Below are 18,454 nucleotides of genomic sequence, written 5' to 3' on the forward strand. Positions count from 1 at the left end.
GATATGGCACACCCCTATAGGAGATTCACATGCCGGATATTGTTATTTTCAGGAAACTCTACTTAAATGTCTTCAGTTAAGATTGAAATATTAACAGTACAAATATATCACTTTAAATTTGACCATGTTTTGATAAAAAATTTAATAATCTCTAAAACAACTTTAAGGCTTAAATGTCTTCAAATGAGATGTAAATATTAACAGTACGTATATCTCACTTTAAATTGGACCATGTTTTGATAAAAAATTAAATCATCTCTAAAACAACTAAAGCACTATATGTTGGATTTAAACACTGATAATATTATTAAATGTATAACGAGTTGATGTATAGTGAGTATGTGTGTTGTCTTGTCCCTTATCTGGGGTGTTTACATTTTTGGAGACACAGAGAGTGAGCTGCATGTGATTCCCCGGAGAAAATTTAACCCAGATAGGGACTTGAACCTAGAACCCTAGAGCAGGCTGCTCCATCACACATAAATGATGCGTGAACAGTAGGGGTGTAACGATTTCGATGTTTCATCGAAATCGATCGAAATTATGTCATGGTCTCGAGCCTCGAAGTCAAAAAGAGGATCGACGATCCCTCCCGCTAAGCTACGCAAGCACCCACGCTACGCAAATGGTGCAGCACACTGTGGCCGACGCCGCGGTCACTGTGACTGCTCAAAGAGCAGCCCTTTCTACAGAGAATGTGGACATTCTAATCTTCTTAAGAAAAACTTAAATAAAATATAAAAATATATATATAATACATATATATCTTAATTAAATTATTTAAATTTGACCATTAGTGCCTAATGTGGTGTATTACAGATCACTTGTATCACTTTGCATCAGTTATATCAAGCCCACCTTTTGAAATAAGATATTGTATATTTTCGAGAAAATCGAGAATCGAATCGAATCGTGACCCTAAAAACGGAAATAAAATCGAATCGAGGATTTAGAGAATCATGACACCCCTAGTCAACAGTAAAATTCAGTGTCGACAATTTTTTTAATCGATGTTGTCGACTATGTTGTTGCAGTCCAACTATCAGGCCTCGCTGCTTGAACTTTTCTTTTTCTTTTTTTTTTTTTAATAAGCCTTCCAGGAAATCAGTCCTTTCTTTTTCAGTGAAGTGTGTTGAGTCATAATTGTAAGCTCTCTCCAGTTGCAATCAGTTGTGGATGTGTGTGTGTGTGTGTGTGTGTAGTGTCTCTTAGAACTATCGTGAATGAATTTGTACAGGTCGTCCTCTGCTGACCTCTTACCGTGAAGAATTGCCTAAAGGTCATTGAGAGACAGGACTGTCTGATGATTAAGATGAGCTCAGTTAATTACGCTTCTGAATGCTATCCACTCAGCAGTTGTGTAGTGTAGAGAAAATTACATCTTGAAAGAGCCTTAAATTGTATCTAGAGGGGAATAAAGTCACCCAAAATTGAGCTGTGGAGCAGTGGGACCATTTTCTGTGGGGGGTTGTAACTCTATCCAGTTTATTTGGGATTGTGCAAAGAACTAATACTTTAAAATCGGCACTTAACCTCTCTAATTCTCTACTGGCTTAATGCAGTCAAATTAAAGATACACTAAAATTAACAGAAATTGACTGAAGCCAGACTAAATGAAACATTTGGCTAAAATGCCCTAAGTGACCAATGACTAGGCTTAATATCTATCTGGGAGGCTAAGTGTGCAGAGAAAGGCACACTTTCATTCCATTCAGAGAAAAGGCTAAAATCATGTTAGTACAGGGTGTTCTTCTTATGAGATATCAATAAACCTGAGCCTAAATGTTCTCAGATCTGAGTCATTTCTACAGCCCATAATCAGCATTCTAACGTCACCAGTTCCAGGACATTTAGTCATTTTCTGTCCACTCTTACACCCTTTCCTCCTCCTCTCTCTGCTCTTCTTACACCATCTCTTTCTCTGTCTTGTCCTCTGTCTCTGTATCGCTGTATCCATCATCACCACCCATTTAAACAAGAGAAGCTAACCAAAAAAAAAAACAAACGGAATATATTGCTCATTTTACATATATGATGCACAAACACTGTTTATATGGATGTCGGTTGTTATTCATTCACTTAATATTACTCCTAATCTAGCTATGCTCTGCCTAGATTCTATAATAATTTTAGTGTAGTTGTGGAATAGCTTAATATCTATTATTACATTTACAGTAAAAAATCTTCTGGTAATCATCACCCCTGTGTGCTAATTATGCAGCTCAGGGGTTGTAGTAGCTGTAGCTGTTAGGAAGTTAGGATGACTACATGGCAAGACCAACTATCTGAAAACTCCATAACAACCACCTAGCAATCACTTTGAAACACTAAAGAAAAATGTATTATATATATATACACTACCGTTCAAAAGTTTGGGGTCACTCAAACAATTCACCACCATATTGGGGTCACACTTATTCACCACCATACGTTGTGAAATGAATGGAAAATAGAGTCAAGACATTGACAAGGTTAGAAATAATGATTTGTATTTGAAATAACATTGTTTTTACATCAAACTTTGCTTTCATCAAAGAATCCTCCATTTGCAGCAATTACAGCATTACACACCTTTGGCATTCTAGCTGTTTATTTGTTGAGGTAAGCTGGAGAAATTGCACCCCACGCTTCTAGAAGCAGCTCCCACAAGTTGGATTGGTTGGATGGGCACTTCTGGCGTACCATACGGTCAAGCTGCCCCCACAACAGCTCAATGGGGTTCAGATCTGGTGACTGCGCTGGCCACTCCATTACCAATAGAATACCAGCTGCCTGCTTCTGCTGTAAATAGTTCTTGCACAATTTGGAGGTGTGTTTAGGGTCATTGTCCTGTTGTAGGACAAAATTGGCTCCGATCAGGCGCTGTCCACTGGGTATGGCATGGCGTTGCAAAATTGAGTGATAGCCTTCCTTATTCAGAATCCCTTTTACCCTGTACAAATCTCCCACCTTACCAGCACCAAAGCAACCCCAGACCATCACATTACCTCCACCATGCTTAACAGATGGCGTCAGGCATTCTTCCAGCATCTTTTCATTTGTTCTGCGTCTCACAAACGTTCTTCTTTGTGATCCAAACACCTCAAACTTGGATTCATCCGTCCACAACACTTTTTTCCAGTCTTCCTCTGTCCAATGTCTGTGTTCTTTTGCCCATCTTAATCTTTTTCTTTTATTAGCCAGTCTCAGATATGGCTTTTTCTTTGCCACTCTGCCCTGAAGCCCAAAATCCCGCAGCCGCCTCTTCACTGTAGATGTTGACACTGGTGTTTTGTGGGTACTATTTAATGAAGATGCCAGTTGGGGACCTGTGAGGTGTCTGTTTCTCAAACTAGAGACTCTAATGTACTTATCTTCTTGCTTAGTTGTGCAACGCGGCCTCCCACTTCTTTTTCTACTCTGGTTAGAGCCTGTTTGTGCTGTCCTCTGAAGGGAGTAGTACACACCGTTGTAGGAAATCTTCAACTTAGCAATTTCTCGCATGGAATAGCCTTCATTTCTAAGAACAAGAATAGACTGTTGAGTTTCAGATGAAAGTTTTGTAGCTTCTGTAATGAGCTAGACTGTTTTCAGGTGTGTGAACATGATTGCACAAGGGTTTTCTAATCATCAATTAGCCTTCTGAGCCAATGAGCAAACACATTGTACCATTAGAACACTGGAGTGATAGTTGCTCTATACACCTATGTAGATATTGCACCAAAACCAGACATTTGCAGCTAGAATAGTCATTTACCACATTAGCAATGTACAGAGTGTATTTGTTTAAAGTTAGGACTAGTTTAAAGTTATCTTCATTGAAAAGTACAGTGCTTTTCCTTCAAAAATAAGGACATTTCAATGTGACCCCAAACTTTTGAACGGTAGTGTATATATCAATACATCTCATTTCCAGACCACCAATTCAATCTGTGTAGATTTATTCAGAAGCGCTGTTGCTATTTAAACAGTGCAGGCATTTCCTTTTTACAAAAAAGCAGAATAACATTTTAAAAACTGATTTCTTGGGGTAAATAAAAAAATCTGCTAATTTTAGCACAGAGAAAACTAACTATTGGAATCGGACACAGGACATTAGACAGAAAATTTACATTTTTGTCATTGAAACATATGGTGATGGGTGGACCTATGAAGTCTTGGGTACTAGACATGTGGTGGCTTCTTTACTTTACACTTCTACCTCAGACTTCTCTACTTTACATTTTTCTACCTCAGACTTCTCGAATTTAAACTTCTCTACCCCAGACTTATTTACCTCACACTTCTACTTTACACTTCTCTACCTCAGACCTCTCTACTTTAGACTTATTTACCTCACACTCCTCTACCTCAGACTTCTCTACTTTAGACTTATTTACCTCACACTCCTCTACCTCAGATTTCTGTACTTCACACTTCTCTACGCTACACTTCTCTACTCTAGACTTGTTTACCTCACACTTATGTAATTTACACTTCTCTACTGTAGACTTATTTACCTCACACTTCTCTACCCCAGACCTTTTTACCTCACACTTCTCTAATTTACACTTCTCTACTTTAGACTTATTTACCTCACGCTTCTCTACCTCAGGCTTATTTACCTCACACTTCTCTAATTTACACTTCTCTACTCTAGACTTATTTACCTCACCCTTCTCTACCTCAGACTTATTTACCTCACACTTCTCTAATTTACACTTCTCTACTTTAGACTTATTTACCTCACACTCCTCTACTTTAGATTTCTGTACTTCACACTTCTCTACGTTAGACTTGTGGTGACTTCACTTTTGATATATTCTGCACAGTTAATGTTTTTCCATAGTTATCTACAGTCATTGGTCTGAGCAGTGTAAATGCTAAAGGAAACAAAATGTGACCTAGAATGGACCCCTGTGGAAACCAGCATGGTTGTTGAGAAAGGGTCATAAATCTAAATATAAATCATACAGCACATCCAGGAAGGCTGTCTCATGCTTCCAATAATTTAATACAGAATCCTATTTGGCAAAGAGAGAGCAGACACAGGAGGGGCGAGCTTTTATAATAGAGCGTGAAAGAAACAACGGAATCCCATTCAGTTCTTGTTTTTTCTGTGTTGTTTTACTACTGCAGAAAATTGTGACTTTGCTGTTCTTCATAATGTGCATGTGCTCTAAGAACGCTCTTCATTATCTGACCTCTTCTTTGCTAAATGAAGAAATTAAGGTTCTACAGGCGAATCAGCCCAAGCCAAAAGGAAATTGCTGCATCACACAATTAGGATAATGGACTGTGCTTTAAGCAAGCAGTGTAGTCCTTTCCATTAATGCTGACACAGAGCCAGAAGGCCTTTTTCTTTCTACTTTTTCTTTTTTTTCAACATCTACATCTTCCTTGATCTCTTTCCTTCTCTCCCCCCCCCCCCCCCTCTTTCTCTCTCTGGCAGCGCAGTTGTGCTGTATAGACCAGGGGCAACTGAGCATGGCTAAACTGCGGTGAAATCACACCACTGCAGAGATTACAGCTCCTGCACGACTCCTCTGTGAAAAGGAAAGAGAGAGAGAGTGTGTGTGTGTGTGGAGGGGTATGTATGTATATGTATGTACATACCCCAACTGTAACAGAACATAAATATTTTTCTCTGTATCTATCTGATTATTTTTCCCTCTACAGACTAGCACTGCTTTAGTAAACACAGCGTTCGCTAGTCCACAGGTTAATGTAGGGTTAATGAAGAAACTGTACTGATGGTGTTAATGCGGTGTTGTATTTGCTAGTCTTGCTCGATCGAGTGATTTTTTTTTTTTTAAGTGAAAGCATTAATAATGCACAGCTCCTGTAAAACAGTTCCTCCAACTCTCTCTTTCCCAGTCAGGAGCATCAAAGCGTGAAATCAGAAAAGAGGCTGCCATGCAGTTTGAACATTTCCACTGCTCCCCAGCGTTCTCTCTGAGGAGCTGACAAAGCAAAAAGATGCTCCTTCTCTTCTCTTCTCTTCTCTTCTCTTCTCTTCTCTTCTCTTCTCTTCTCTTCTCTACATGTCTCTTTTCTTCTGTACCTCACACATTTCTACTTTACACTTCTCTACTTTACACTTCTCTACCTCACACATGTCTACTTTACACTTCTCTACTTTACACTTCTCTACCTCACACATGTCTACTTTACACTTCTCTACCTCACACATCTCTACTTTACACTTCTCTACTTTACACTTTTCTACCTCAGACTTTTTTACTTTACACTTCTCTACCTCAGACTTATCTACTGTACACTTCTCTACTTTACACTTCTCTACTTTACACTTCTCTACCTCAGACTTTTTTACTTTACATTTCTCTGCCCCAGACTTCCCTACTTTACACTTCTCTACTTTACACTTCTCTACTTTTCTGTTCTCTATTTTAGACTTCTCTACTTTACACTTTTCTACCTCAGATATTTCTATTTTACACTTCTCTACCTCAGACTTCCCTACTTTCCCTACTTTACACTTCTCTACTTTACACCTTTCTAACTCAGACATTTCTACTGTACTGGTCTCTACATTACATTACATTTCACACTTTACTCGCTCAGACTACTATACGTTACACTTCTGTACCTCAGACTTCCTTACTTTACACTTCTCTTTCTCAGACTCCTCTACCTTACATGTCTCTACGTACATAAATCTCCATAAACTGCTTTGTGTTTAAAGCGTTGTCTATACTTTTTGATTCATTCTCAATAATTATTCTTTTCCATTACTCAAATCCATTAATTGTATTTATGCTGGCTGTTAGAATTCAGATATTTGAGCATATAGTAAATAGTAAATAGTAGTGCATTCACAAGTCTCGACTGTTGATAAATGGCATGTGTGTGTAATGCTTATGTTAGTGAGGCCGGTATCTCTGTTGTCAGTGAGCTGTGTTGTGCTCCTCTTCACTTTGTTACTCCATTTGTAACAGTTGCAGTTTTCCCATAGAGCTCTCCCCGTGTGATTTTCAGCTGTGTGGATTGGAATTGATGATTTCCCTTTAGGTCCTGCTGAGAAAAGCAAGTGCTCTGTGAAATCTTGTAGCCTATAGGCATGTGTACCCCTGCTCCCCCTGCAGTGCTAAAGTTCACCTGACCACTGCCACCGCCTGGCATTTACCAGCTCCAGACTCCAGTGCACTCTAGCATTCTACAGCACGACACGTCCCGTCACCTCGCCTTTACTCAGCTGCAGGTTCTCCACTTTAAAAAGCCTCAGAGATCTAGCTTTACATTCATAAACTCACTTTCCTTTATACTTAATTAATAGTAGCCGGAGATATTGTGCTCCCAGCTCAATAAAACACTTTAGATGAGTGTCCATCAGTCCTTCATTGGAAGGATGAATTGCCTAAATTAGAATGAATGAATAATGAGCCTTTGTTTCCAATATATTGATCAGAGAGCATACTGAGCATATTGATCCTTTAAAGTGGTTTAAACTCAACTTTACAAAAAAAGCAAAAAAAAAATGTTTAGGCTTTGACTTTGGTCCCGACCAAATATTTTGCCCGTGTTTGAGTCCTGTTATTTTAGTCTCGCCTGATGCGTTGGTAAAGCTAAGAAAAAGAAAGAAAAAAAAGAAAAGTTGTCCGTAAAGTTTTTTTTTTTTTTTACTATTTTTATATTATTATTATTGAAGCATTGTATAAATAAAATAACCAGTTTTAGCACAAATTAAACAAGTACTTAACAGCAATATAAATGATTTCCACTTAAATATGCATTTTGTCCTTAAATAAACAAACTAAAACAATATCACACAACAACAGTTCTGTGACCAATCATAATTAAGATCATGATTATTTTTTTTTTATTTTTGGTCATTCTATTTCTTTGGAACAAGGATGTCCTTAATTAATCTTTAAAAAAAAGATTCACCTTTAATGTGTTATTTTCCAAAACAAGTCATTTTAAACTGAACTAAATGTTTGAATAACATTTTTAAAATGTAGCCTTAATAAATAAACTATGCTTCTTAGCATCACCTGGAATTCATACAGTATAAGTATGTATATATATATATATATATTTTTTTTTGACATCATTAGATGTCTAGATTGACTCATTAGAAATTTTGCTCATTTATGTTTTGATGAAAGTAGAGACCCAGGCGTTTATTAGAAGCGGAGTGAAAATGTTGGAAATTGCTGTTTGGAATGTAGCTTTTGAAAAGCAGTACAGTGGGTACCTCTGGGGACATTGTGATGAAAAGCTGTCGTCCTGAGTGCTGCTGTAATCCATATTTCTCAACAGCTGTAAGAGGAGAAAAATGACCTGCTCTGGTTTATGATACTCAGTCTAGATTATACGGTCACTAAATGTCTGCTTAATTAGAGAGTGAGAAAGAAAGTAGAAACCACAGATACATGAGTGGACTATCAGTGAAAAAAGGTTAATAATGTGTTAATATAGTTATATATATGCAAATAATTATTGGCTGATACTGATATAATTCTGATATCAATGTGCATCCCTAATATACATACATACAGCTCTGGAAAAAATAAAGATGCAGTTTCTTAATCAGTTTATCTGATTTTGCTATTTATAGGTATATGTTTGAGTAAAATGAACATTGTTGTTTTATTCTATAAACTACAGACAACATTTCTCCCTAATTCCAAATAAAAATATTCTCATTCAGAGCATTTATTTGCAGAAAATTAGAAAAAAAGAAAATCTCAAAGAAATGCAAAGAAAACAAGTTAATATTCATTACTCAATATTTGGTGGAATAACCCTGGGTTTTAATCACAGTTTTCATGCATCTTGGCATGTTGTCCTCCACCAGTCTTACACACTGCTTTTGGATAACTTTATGCCTGCACTGCTGTTGCAAAAATTCAAGCAGTTCATCTTGGTTTGATGGCTTGTGATCATCCATATTACTCTTGATTATATTCCAGAGGTTTTAAATTTGGTATCAAAGAAACTCATTGCGTGATTCTATATCGTGATACTCGTGAAATCAGTCTATTTTGTATTGGTTTTGTTATTTACAAAATTAATGTTTAATTGTTTGTTTTTATGCATGCACTAAATATACTGCACTTTATTTTTAAGGTAAAATTTTGTGGTTAATTTGTTTCTACTTTTGTTACACTATTACTATTTTAGACAAAATTATAGTCTTGGCAAGTTACTAACTTTTTTTTTATACTGAATGTTTGAAACTCTTACATTTATATAAAATAAAATTATAAAATGTATCTTGCTGCATTAGTATATTCTGGAATTTATTATTATACATATTTTTTTTTCACCAAGAATATCATTATCGCAAAAATACCCTGAAATATTGTGAGATTATTTTAGAAAAATATCACCCACACCTAATGGAAAGGTTTGATTAGTCAGTCAGCTTTATTATTGTTAAACTGTTTATCTATCTAAAGCATTGTTATTGTTTAGTAATAATAAGTATTGTCTGAGCAATCATTGCATCGCTTGTCTTATTAATCTAATGACAAATGATTCTGATCTCCACAATAGAGGTGGGCGATATGGCCCTAAAATAATATCACGATATGTCATGGTATTTTTGCGATAACGATACTCTTGGCGATATGATAAAACACTAAGTTAAAAAATTAAGAGATATTAAAAATATCATGATGCTAATAATGCACTCCAAATATCTCCATATATCCAGGATTAAAGTAAAAGAATGATACTGGAGAGATATAATCTGTCTTAAGTAGATTTAAAATGGGAAATGAGAACAGTGTGAATTTTTCTTTTGCTAAAAACAGCAAAAAAGTAGTACCCTGATGTGATAATTAGGGGTGGGTGATATGACACCATATTTCAGGGTATAATATCGTTCACCATATTCAAAAATGTTGGCGATATTATTGTGTACGATTCGATATGGCACACGCCTACTCTACATTACATTTAAGCTGAAATCAGAACATGGCGGAGGTGAGGAGAACTAAACACCTCTTTAGTCTCAGTCCACCTATTTCCCAGCGTCCTCCCTGTGTCCTCCAGTATGCTACAAAACGCAGTGCAATGCAGCAGATTTCCCCCTAAAATCGCTGTTCCGTCGCCGGCCTGTTTCCAAGACAGAATGAAACGTTTTTAATGAAAAGTGTATTCCCTGAAGAGACAGGACTTTTCCACGTCACTGATTTTCTTCTCACTTTCCCAGGCGGAGCGCTGCTTGCTGCTGTAACAGCAAAAAAAAAATACAGTTTGCTGCTTTTTAATAGTTGCTGTGTTTGTTCTACAGCAGTAGACTGTAAATGCTGGGGTGTACAGAAAACTGCAACCCAGACACGGGGATAGATTTTACTGTCTGAAAGGTTTCTGTGATTTCTTGACATCCTAGACTCAGCAGTGTGCTGACTTAACTTTAAAATAACATTTTTGATTATACGTTAAAACATTATTATATATAGTAATAAGCAATAAGTTGTATGGATTTTTGTGAGAAACCTAATCCTCAGTGAACTGTTTACATAATAGGCTACAGTACAGCTAGAGTTTGGCTGTGGAAAGCTCTCTCTGCGTACACACTGCGGCATTCTCATTCTGTCCCTGAGCAAGGAGAACCCTACATGATCTGCACGTTAATTTAAAATCTGTTTTATAGCGAAGCACAGTGGCCAAAGAATTTAGAGGACCATCTGCAGAATTGTACATTTATATGCCGGAGTTTTCAGCATCTCTGAGCACTGAATATGTGCTCTGTGTTTAATATTCAGTTCACTGTTACAGTGTTGTTCCCAGTGATCTTAGATGCACTGTTGTGGTCAGAAGAACACATGGATGTAGTGTTACCGAGTAACAAGCCTGCTCGGATACGCTCAGCTCTAATACAACAGCTAACAGAATGATGTGCGGAGAGAGAGCGCCATCAATCCTCCCAGAGAGAGAGCAAGATCAATTATGGTGTTTCGGACTCCGGCTGCTGATGGGTTGGGTTTGTCTACTGCTGCATGTTTCTGTGTGTGTGTGTGTGTGTGTACAAGTGGGAGTGTATATGTGCATTGGGCCCATTCCTGCGTTACCAAGATAGTAATAAACATCTGACTGTTGACTGTTGCCAAGGTTCTAGTCAGTTGTTTATCAGCTGTTGTTGAATGATGGTTCTTGATGCAGTCCCATCTAAAGGATTAAAGATCACAGTTGTTCAGTTGTTTAATTTTGGGTTTATTTTGTGTGTCAGCACCATGCCATTTCTTCTAAAAGTGCACATAACTATAACAAATCTGTATTTATCTGTTATCATTTCAGACTAAACCCATTTGTGAGGTTCTAAGCTATAACAAAACAACATTTCATTCAGGCAGTCAGTGATTCTGAATTATGCACTGAATTAAAGATGTTATGTTTTATTAAAGAGGCTTCAGAAGACAAGGTTTGAAGGTCTGAAGGAAGGATTGCAGAATTGCTGACACATGTAAATCTTTAATAAGTTTGCTTATGTAAAAAGCCATTATGAGTTGGTATGGACTCAAGCATAAAGTGTGCATTTCGTCACCTTGTGAAACGTGTGTGTACAAGTTCTCAGAAATGAATTCTATTGAAGGTTTTTTCCTTTTTCTGTAAAGTTACTATTTTTTTTTTGGACAGCATGATTTACTGTTGTTTTAAAGGTGCTATTTCGTTAGTAAGCATTTAATACTTGCTCTTTTAGAAATAAAATAGGTTGCATATTCATGATACAGGTGAAACTGTTTCTCTACCCCCATTGCCTGCATTAGCCAGTAAATGAAAATATACTGAAAAAATAGTTACTTAGACAACCTCACAGGGCATTCATTCATACTAGAGACAACTGCAAAATTTTAGTGATCGGTAGCGCACAAGTCAATTTCAGATCGCAAAGCTGAATTTGGGGCGTGCTGATGTCTTTGACATTGTGAGGGCGAATAAAATACACCTTGTCCGGCTTAAAAGGGAACAAAAGATGTACTAATTCTCTTAATTAATCATGGGTGTGCTTTAGGTGAAATGTGAAATAGACCAAGTGCTCGGACTTTGGCGCGTTCGTATCTTAACAGCGCGGCACTTTGCGCGTCACAGCAGAAGATACTGACCTGCTCATTCATGCTGTGAAAGTACACCAGCAGCTCATTCTTTATTCTGTTTATTGTTGAGTTAAGTGTTTTTTGTTTGAGGTATTTATAAAATATATGCTTATAGTTTAAAATAACAATAATATATATTTCCTGATTAAATATTATGTAATGATTTACATGCACCTATTCTCACCCCTTCTCTGAAGGGTTAGTAGGGCCTAACCCTGCACACCACTGCTAATAATTAATAAACAAGATTCTCAGGTGAAAGCTGCAGTTTAGTAATAGAATCTGATCTCATCTCCTCAAAATGTAATACCTATAAATGTAACTCCTTCAAGCACTGCTCACAGTGCCGTTGACCAAAGCCAGTCGAGGAGCCTACGAGACACTCCAGAGTGCTCTTCTGCCTCTTGAGTACCATCTTTACTATCTGTGTATATTTCTCCTCCCTGAGGTGCATGTAGTACCTTCTGTCTCTGCTAATAAACTCCCTCTTTTTTCCCCTCTCTCCTTTTCTTTCTGCTCACCTCCTAGGTAGCGTTGTATACGTGGGGATGATGGTGGGGGCCTTCTTCTGGGGGGGCATGGCGGACAAGGTGGGCCGACGGCAGTGTCTTCTCATATGCATGTCCATTAATGGCTTCTTTGCCTTCCTGTCCTCCTTCGTGCAGAGCTACGGCTTCTTCCTCTTCTGTCGCACGATAGCGGGCTTTGGGTGAGTCTTTAGCACTAACCCTCTTTACAACCTCTTTTCTCACACTCAATTAGGTTCTTTTATTACACATGTTTACCCAGCATGTAGTTATTGGAGTACCATATATCTTTAGGAATGTTTAAAGGAGAACTCTGGTGTTTAATGGACTTGTGTTGTACTGAAACATGATAACAAGTACACATTTTTGATGAATAGCCCACTTATATTATCCCCCAGCATTCTGAAATACAGCGCTTTTAGCCGATGCTCCCAGCAGGCTGACGATGCTAGTGATATTGGCATAGCATTGCCCATTCAAAGAAGTCACTATTTTACTTGGAATTCTACCAGTGAAGTCTGGATTGAGTTTGAGCTTGTTAATAGTGTAAAAATAGTATGGCTGAAGAGGTCTAAAGCGCTGCCACTATGAGCAGGAGGTCGCAGGTTCAAACCCCCGCTCAAGCAGCTTTGCCGTCTAGCTGCCGGCGCTCAGAAGGAGCACGATTGACCCTGCTCCCTCCAAGTGGGTAGATGGCGCTCTCTCCACAGAACAGAGCGTCTGTGAGCTGATGTATCAGAACCGAGCTGCTGCACATTCCTCCGAGCGCGCTGTGATGCTACTCGGCAATGCTGCATCAGCAGCAGTTCGAAAAGAAGCGGTGGCTGACTTCACATGTATGGGAGGAGGCATGTGCTAGTCTTCACCCTCCTGGTGTGTTGGGGCATTACTAGTGATAGCGGGAGTCCTAATGAGTGGGTTGGGTAATTGGCCATGTAAATTGGGGAGAAAATGGGAAAAATTTTATAATAAAAAAATAATAATAAAAATAGTGATTTTATAAGCTTTCCCCAGAACCCATTAAGATTGCATTGCGAGGCCTGAAGCTCTGAAAAAAGAATGAGGTAGAAATGAGGCAGTACTGTGGGGAACGCAACTCTATTTACTCACTATTTGCTTTAAGATATTTAGAGGCAGGACTGGCTGTACAGAACAGTCATAGTTAGTTTATTTCTGGTTAAATGTGCTGAAAACATTTTTCTCCTTCTAAATTTATTAAAACTAATAAAAATAAATAAAAATATTGTCTTAAATCAATTAATTATAATGTAGCACGGCCAGTGTCAGCCAATTATAGTAGGGTCGGTCAGCGTTACTTGGTTCTTTCCAGCATACAATAAAAACTTCAGCAAGTATTGGTTTGAAAAATTTAGACATCGGCTGGTGCTGATGATTCTAAAAAAAAAAAGCAATTGCAGGTGAATAAAGATATAATTCTGATATCATTGTGCATCCCTAAAAAATGCATTAAAAAGTTACAACAGTGATAATGTATTCTGTCTGCAAAAAATTCAAAGTTAAAGTAAATGTAAGAAACACTGTTTCTTTTATTTGACGTATCCATATTGTATCAACTTGGGTTGCGTAACATAACATATGATTTACTCATAAAGAGTGAATCAGTTTTAGTGCATAGCTAATTAATCATTTAATTAGCTAAAATCAGGCTTTACTGAACAAAGTATAAGATCTGATTAAAACCTTAATGTGTGTTTCATAAAATAAAGCATGTTATAAACATTGTTCCTGCATATTATAACAAGGTTTGCTTTTCTGCTGGTTTATTCAAAATCAAATGTAAAAAATAAATACCTCAATATAGAGGCAAACTGTTGCAGATCTTTCTTTTTCCCTCCACTGGTAAAAAAAAAACACACAGCCAACCCCCCCACTAGGGTTGCAGCGGTAACCGGTTTCACGGTATACCATGGTATTAAAATGCACGGTTATCATACCGTGTGTGTTTGCTTATTACCGGTAAAAGGCAAGCCAGCGGAGAAACTCACCCGCGCATGCGCAACTCTGCTCCGCTTCAGCTTCTCAGCACACAGCGGTGAGAACAGCAGAAAGTGCATCAGACTAAACAAATCTCCGTCCGCCTACAAAAAGGCTAAACTAAAATCAGCAGTGTGGGACTATTTCGGATACCCGCCGAACGCACCCGAGGATGGTTATCCGATTTGTAATCAATGTGGCCGTACACAGTCACAGCTAAAGATGGACATACGTCAAACCTGTTCTTCCATCTCCGAGAACACCGCAGCGCATATATGTGTGTGTATATATATATACATACACACACATATACACACACACGTGTCACACATTACATGTACTCTAAAAAGTAAAGATCCTGTATTTAAAATAATTGTACTGAATATTTTAAATACAGGATCTTTACTTTTTAGAGTACATTACATGTACTCTAAAAAGTAAAGATCCTGTATCCTGTATCTGTGACACGTGTGTGTGCGTGTGTGTGTGTGTGTGTGTGTGTGTGTATGTATGTATATATATATATATATATATATATATATATATATATATATATATATATATATATATATATATATATATATATATATTTATAATCTATATAATTGTTCCAGGTTTCTACAATAAATAGTTAATTGAACAAAAAAAACTTTGTTGTAATTTCTTTAAGGGACAGTTTAATAATATATGTAACAGACTGTGATACCGTGATAACCGTGATACCGCGGTATTTTCTGAGACGGTTATCATACCGTGAAAATCTCATACCGTTGCAACCCTACCCCCCACACACACACGTAAATGTAATTAACATACAGACGTGCTAACTAAAACTGTGTCCATTTCTTTCTGGACACTGGTCTCTGGAGGTTGTCATGAGAAATGGTCCAGTAGGGATCTTTTATCTACTCTGCTCTAAACGAGAATGCCTTCCTTTTGCTTTAGATAATAGTCTTTTTGGGACAGACAATACATTACGTCTGGCCGGATCGATAGCCGCTGCAGTGTCGCTCTCTCGACTGTGTAGCAGCTGCTGTCACCGCTACACACTGCCACCGGCTCTATACTTAAAGCACTTGTCTTCAGGGTGATGGGATTGTTGTAGTGTTTCTGAACACATTTCATCTAACACTGACTTACAGAAACTATGATACATCCCTTTTTCGTCCCAGTTGTTTTTGTTTGTTAGTGCTGTTGGTACTGCACTCTTAAAAATAAAGGTACTTCAAATGCTTTTGTGAGTGAAGCCACAGAGGAAACACTTTTGGTTCCATACAGAACCGTCTTTGTTGTAGAGGTGTAATGTGAATTTGAAGAATCTTTTTAACACTCGCGTTACATCTCTATTACAATACATGTGGTACTTTGTGGAAACAAAAGTGCTTCTTCTGGGCACCGAGTGGTCCAGCAGTCTAAAGCCACTGCCACTATGGTCGGGAGATCAGTGGTTCGTATCCCAGCGTTGCAGCATTAGCTGCTGAAGTACCGAGAGAGGACAACTGACCTTGCTCTCTCTGGGTGGGTAGATGGTGTTGTTTCCAATCATCACTCTAAAGAGTGATGTCGATCAGCACAAGGCATCTGTGAGCTGATGTATTGGATCCAAATTTCTGCTTTTTTTCTTCAAAGTGCGCTGTGATCCTACTCTGTAATCGAAAAGAGGTGATGGCTGACTTCACATTTATCGGAGGAGGCATGTGCCAGTCTTCACCCTCCTTGTGTTGTGGTATCACTAGTGATAGCTGAATGGATGGCCTAGCCAAATTGGGGAAAAAATGGGAAAAATTTAAAATAAATGTTTTAAAAAAGTGCTTGTTTTAAAACTATATGGCTTCTATAAGTGTTTCTCAGTCTTGGTTATGGATGGACCCTGTCCTGCACATTTTAGGACGTTTTTACTCTTGTCCCGAATAAATGAGTGATAAGCCCCATGTTACAAAATTAACCAATCAAATGAACTCTTCAAAGAGCACTTACTCTTCTAACACCTCTAACAACCTTTAAACTACTTTTAACCTAATTTCCTACTCCCATTCTTTCCTCCTCTATCCCACACTTTCCCCTTTAGGGTCCTCCCTTGTCTTTATAACTTATATGTCCTCTATTGCTAGTGTGCATCATTACTCGTTAGTTGCTTTGGACAAAGGTGTCCGCAAAATGAAATGTAATTATAATGTACAGGGTTTGGACAATGAAACTGAAACACCTGGTTTTAGACCACAATAATTTACTGCCTCGACGGACAGTTCTGGTGGAAACAGGATAGTTGAGGTGCACATTGAATTCTGCTGTGATTTGAGCAGCCGTGGTTTTATGTTTTTTGGAAACAATCCGAGTTAGCACCCGAACATCCCTTTCAGACAGCATCCTCTTACAGCGTCCACAGTTAATCCTGTTGGATGTGGTTGGTCCTTCTTGGTGGTATGCTGGCATTACCCTGGATACCGTGGCTCTTGATACATCACAAAGACTTGCTGTCTTGGTCACAGATGCGCCAGCAAGACGTGCACCAAAAAATTGTCCTCTTTGTCCTTTTGAACTCTGGTATGTCACCCATAATGTTGTGTGCAGTGCAGTATTTTCACACTTTACCTTCACACTCTGCTCTTACTGATGCAATGTGCAATTAATGAAGATTGGCCACCAGGCTACTCCAATTTAGCCATGAAACTTCCCACACTAAAATGACAGGTCTTTCAGTTTCATTGTCCAACCCCTGTATATAGAGTAATGTATGTTATAATGTAATAAAGAGAGAGAAAATATAGTTATTATTAAATTATAATATATATGATAATATCAAGTTTACAGAAACTCATACAGTAGATCACATGTTGAGTTGAAATTTACACAGAGAAAGGCAGCCATTCTGATGATAAAGCTAATTTACCTCAGCTAATGTTACTATCATAGTCCTGAACAGCTCATATGTTTCAGATCAAAAAACTTTCCTTCAGGTTTGAAGAGATGGTAAACTGACTAAACTTAATAAGTGCTGCTGAACACTTTATTTTATTTCAGCGCTTTGATATGCAGTGCTGTGCTACTCTATTGATCTTATATTTACCCAGGGGAGATGGTGGATAATCACTGTACTAAATTAGCTCATACAAATTCAAATCACATGCTGAACATACAATACAATAACTATTATGATGCTCTTCAACATGAATAAATGAAAGAATGTGTGGCTGCTCCACTTCCTTATCCAATCCAACAAAAATAAAATCTAAAACACCTAAAACTGCCCCAAAACATCTAGCTAGATTACGTCTGATTTTCTACAACTCCTGTATGCTCGAGGGTTTACCAGCATAGCATAAAAATATTATAGTGCTACTCATTATTTTTACTGCCTCAGAACATCTTATCCCCAAGGAATACCAAACAAATGACTACCCCACACACAGAAAGCAAGATTATATTTGCAGTTATATGCAAAACATGGACACACTGTTCAAAGTACATTTCTTCCCCTAACTCAGTGAATTAATCATATACAGACCACTAAACTAACTTTCTGTGCCTTTGCTGAATGTATCTGAATTTATCTAAACATAATAGAAAATGTGCTGTTATACATTAGTATGAAAAAGTTTAGGCACCACTGATAATGTTCAGAATTGTCCTATATTATAAATCATTGATTGTTCAGATCAGCAATTTTCTTTAAATATATCACATAGCAGAAAAGCACAGTGATATTTGAGCAGTGAAATTAATTTTGTAGGATTTTCAGAAAGTGTGCAATACTTCTTTAATCAAAAGAAGGCAGGTGCATAAGTTTGGGCACCCCAATATTTAGTAAATCCTCCTTTTGTAGAAATAACAGCCTTTTAAACGCTTCCTATAGCTTCCAATGAGAGTCTGGCTTCTGGTTGAAGGTATTTTGGACCATTCTTCTTT

General features: G+C 37.7%; 1 protein-coding gene across 1 annotated transcript in view; it reads left to right on the plus strand.

The window, feature by feature from the left end:
• sv2ca (synaptic vesicle glycoprotein 2Ca) overlaps positions 1-18,454 on the plus strand; it is a 71,374-nt gene that overhangs the window by 19,550 nt on the left and 33,370 nt on the right. Inside the window, exon 3 of the mRNA XM_015608127.3 lies at positions 12,555-12,735. Within this exon, the coding sequence (XP_015463613.3) occupies positions 12,555-12,735 (181 nt within the window). The remainder of the gene's footprint in view (positions 1-12,554; positions 12,736-18,454) is intronic.

This window comes from Astyanax mexicanus, chromosome 22 (assembly GCF_023375975.1).
Source record: "Astyanax mexicanus isolate ESR-SI-001 chromosome 22, AstMex3_surface, whole genome shotgun sequence".
Lineage (NCBI taxonomy): Eukaryota > Metazoa > Chordata > Actinopteri > Characiformes > Acestrorhamphidae > Astyanax > Astyanax mexicanus.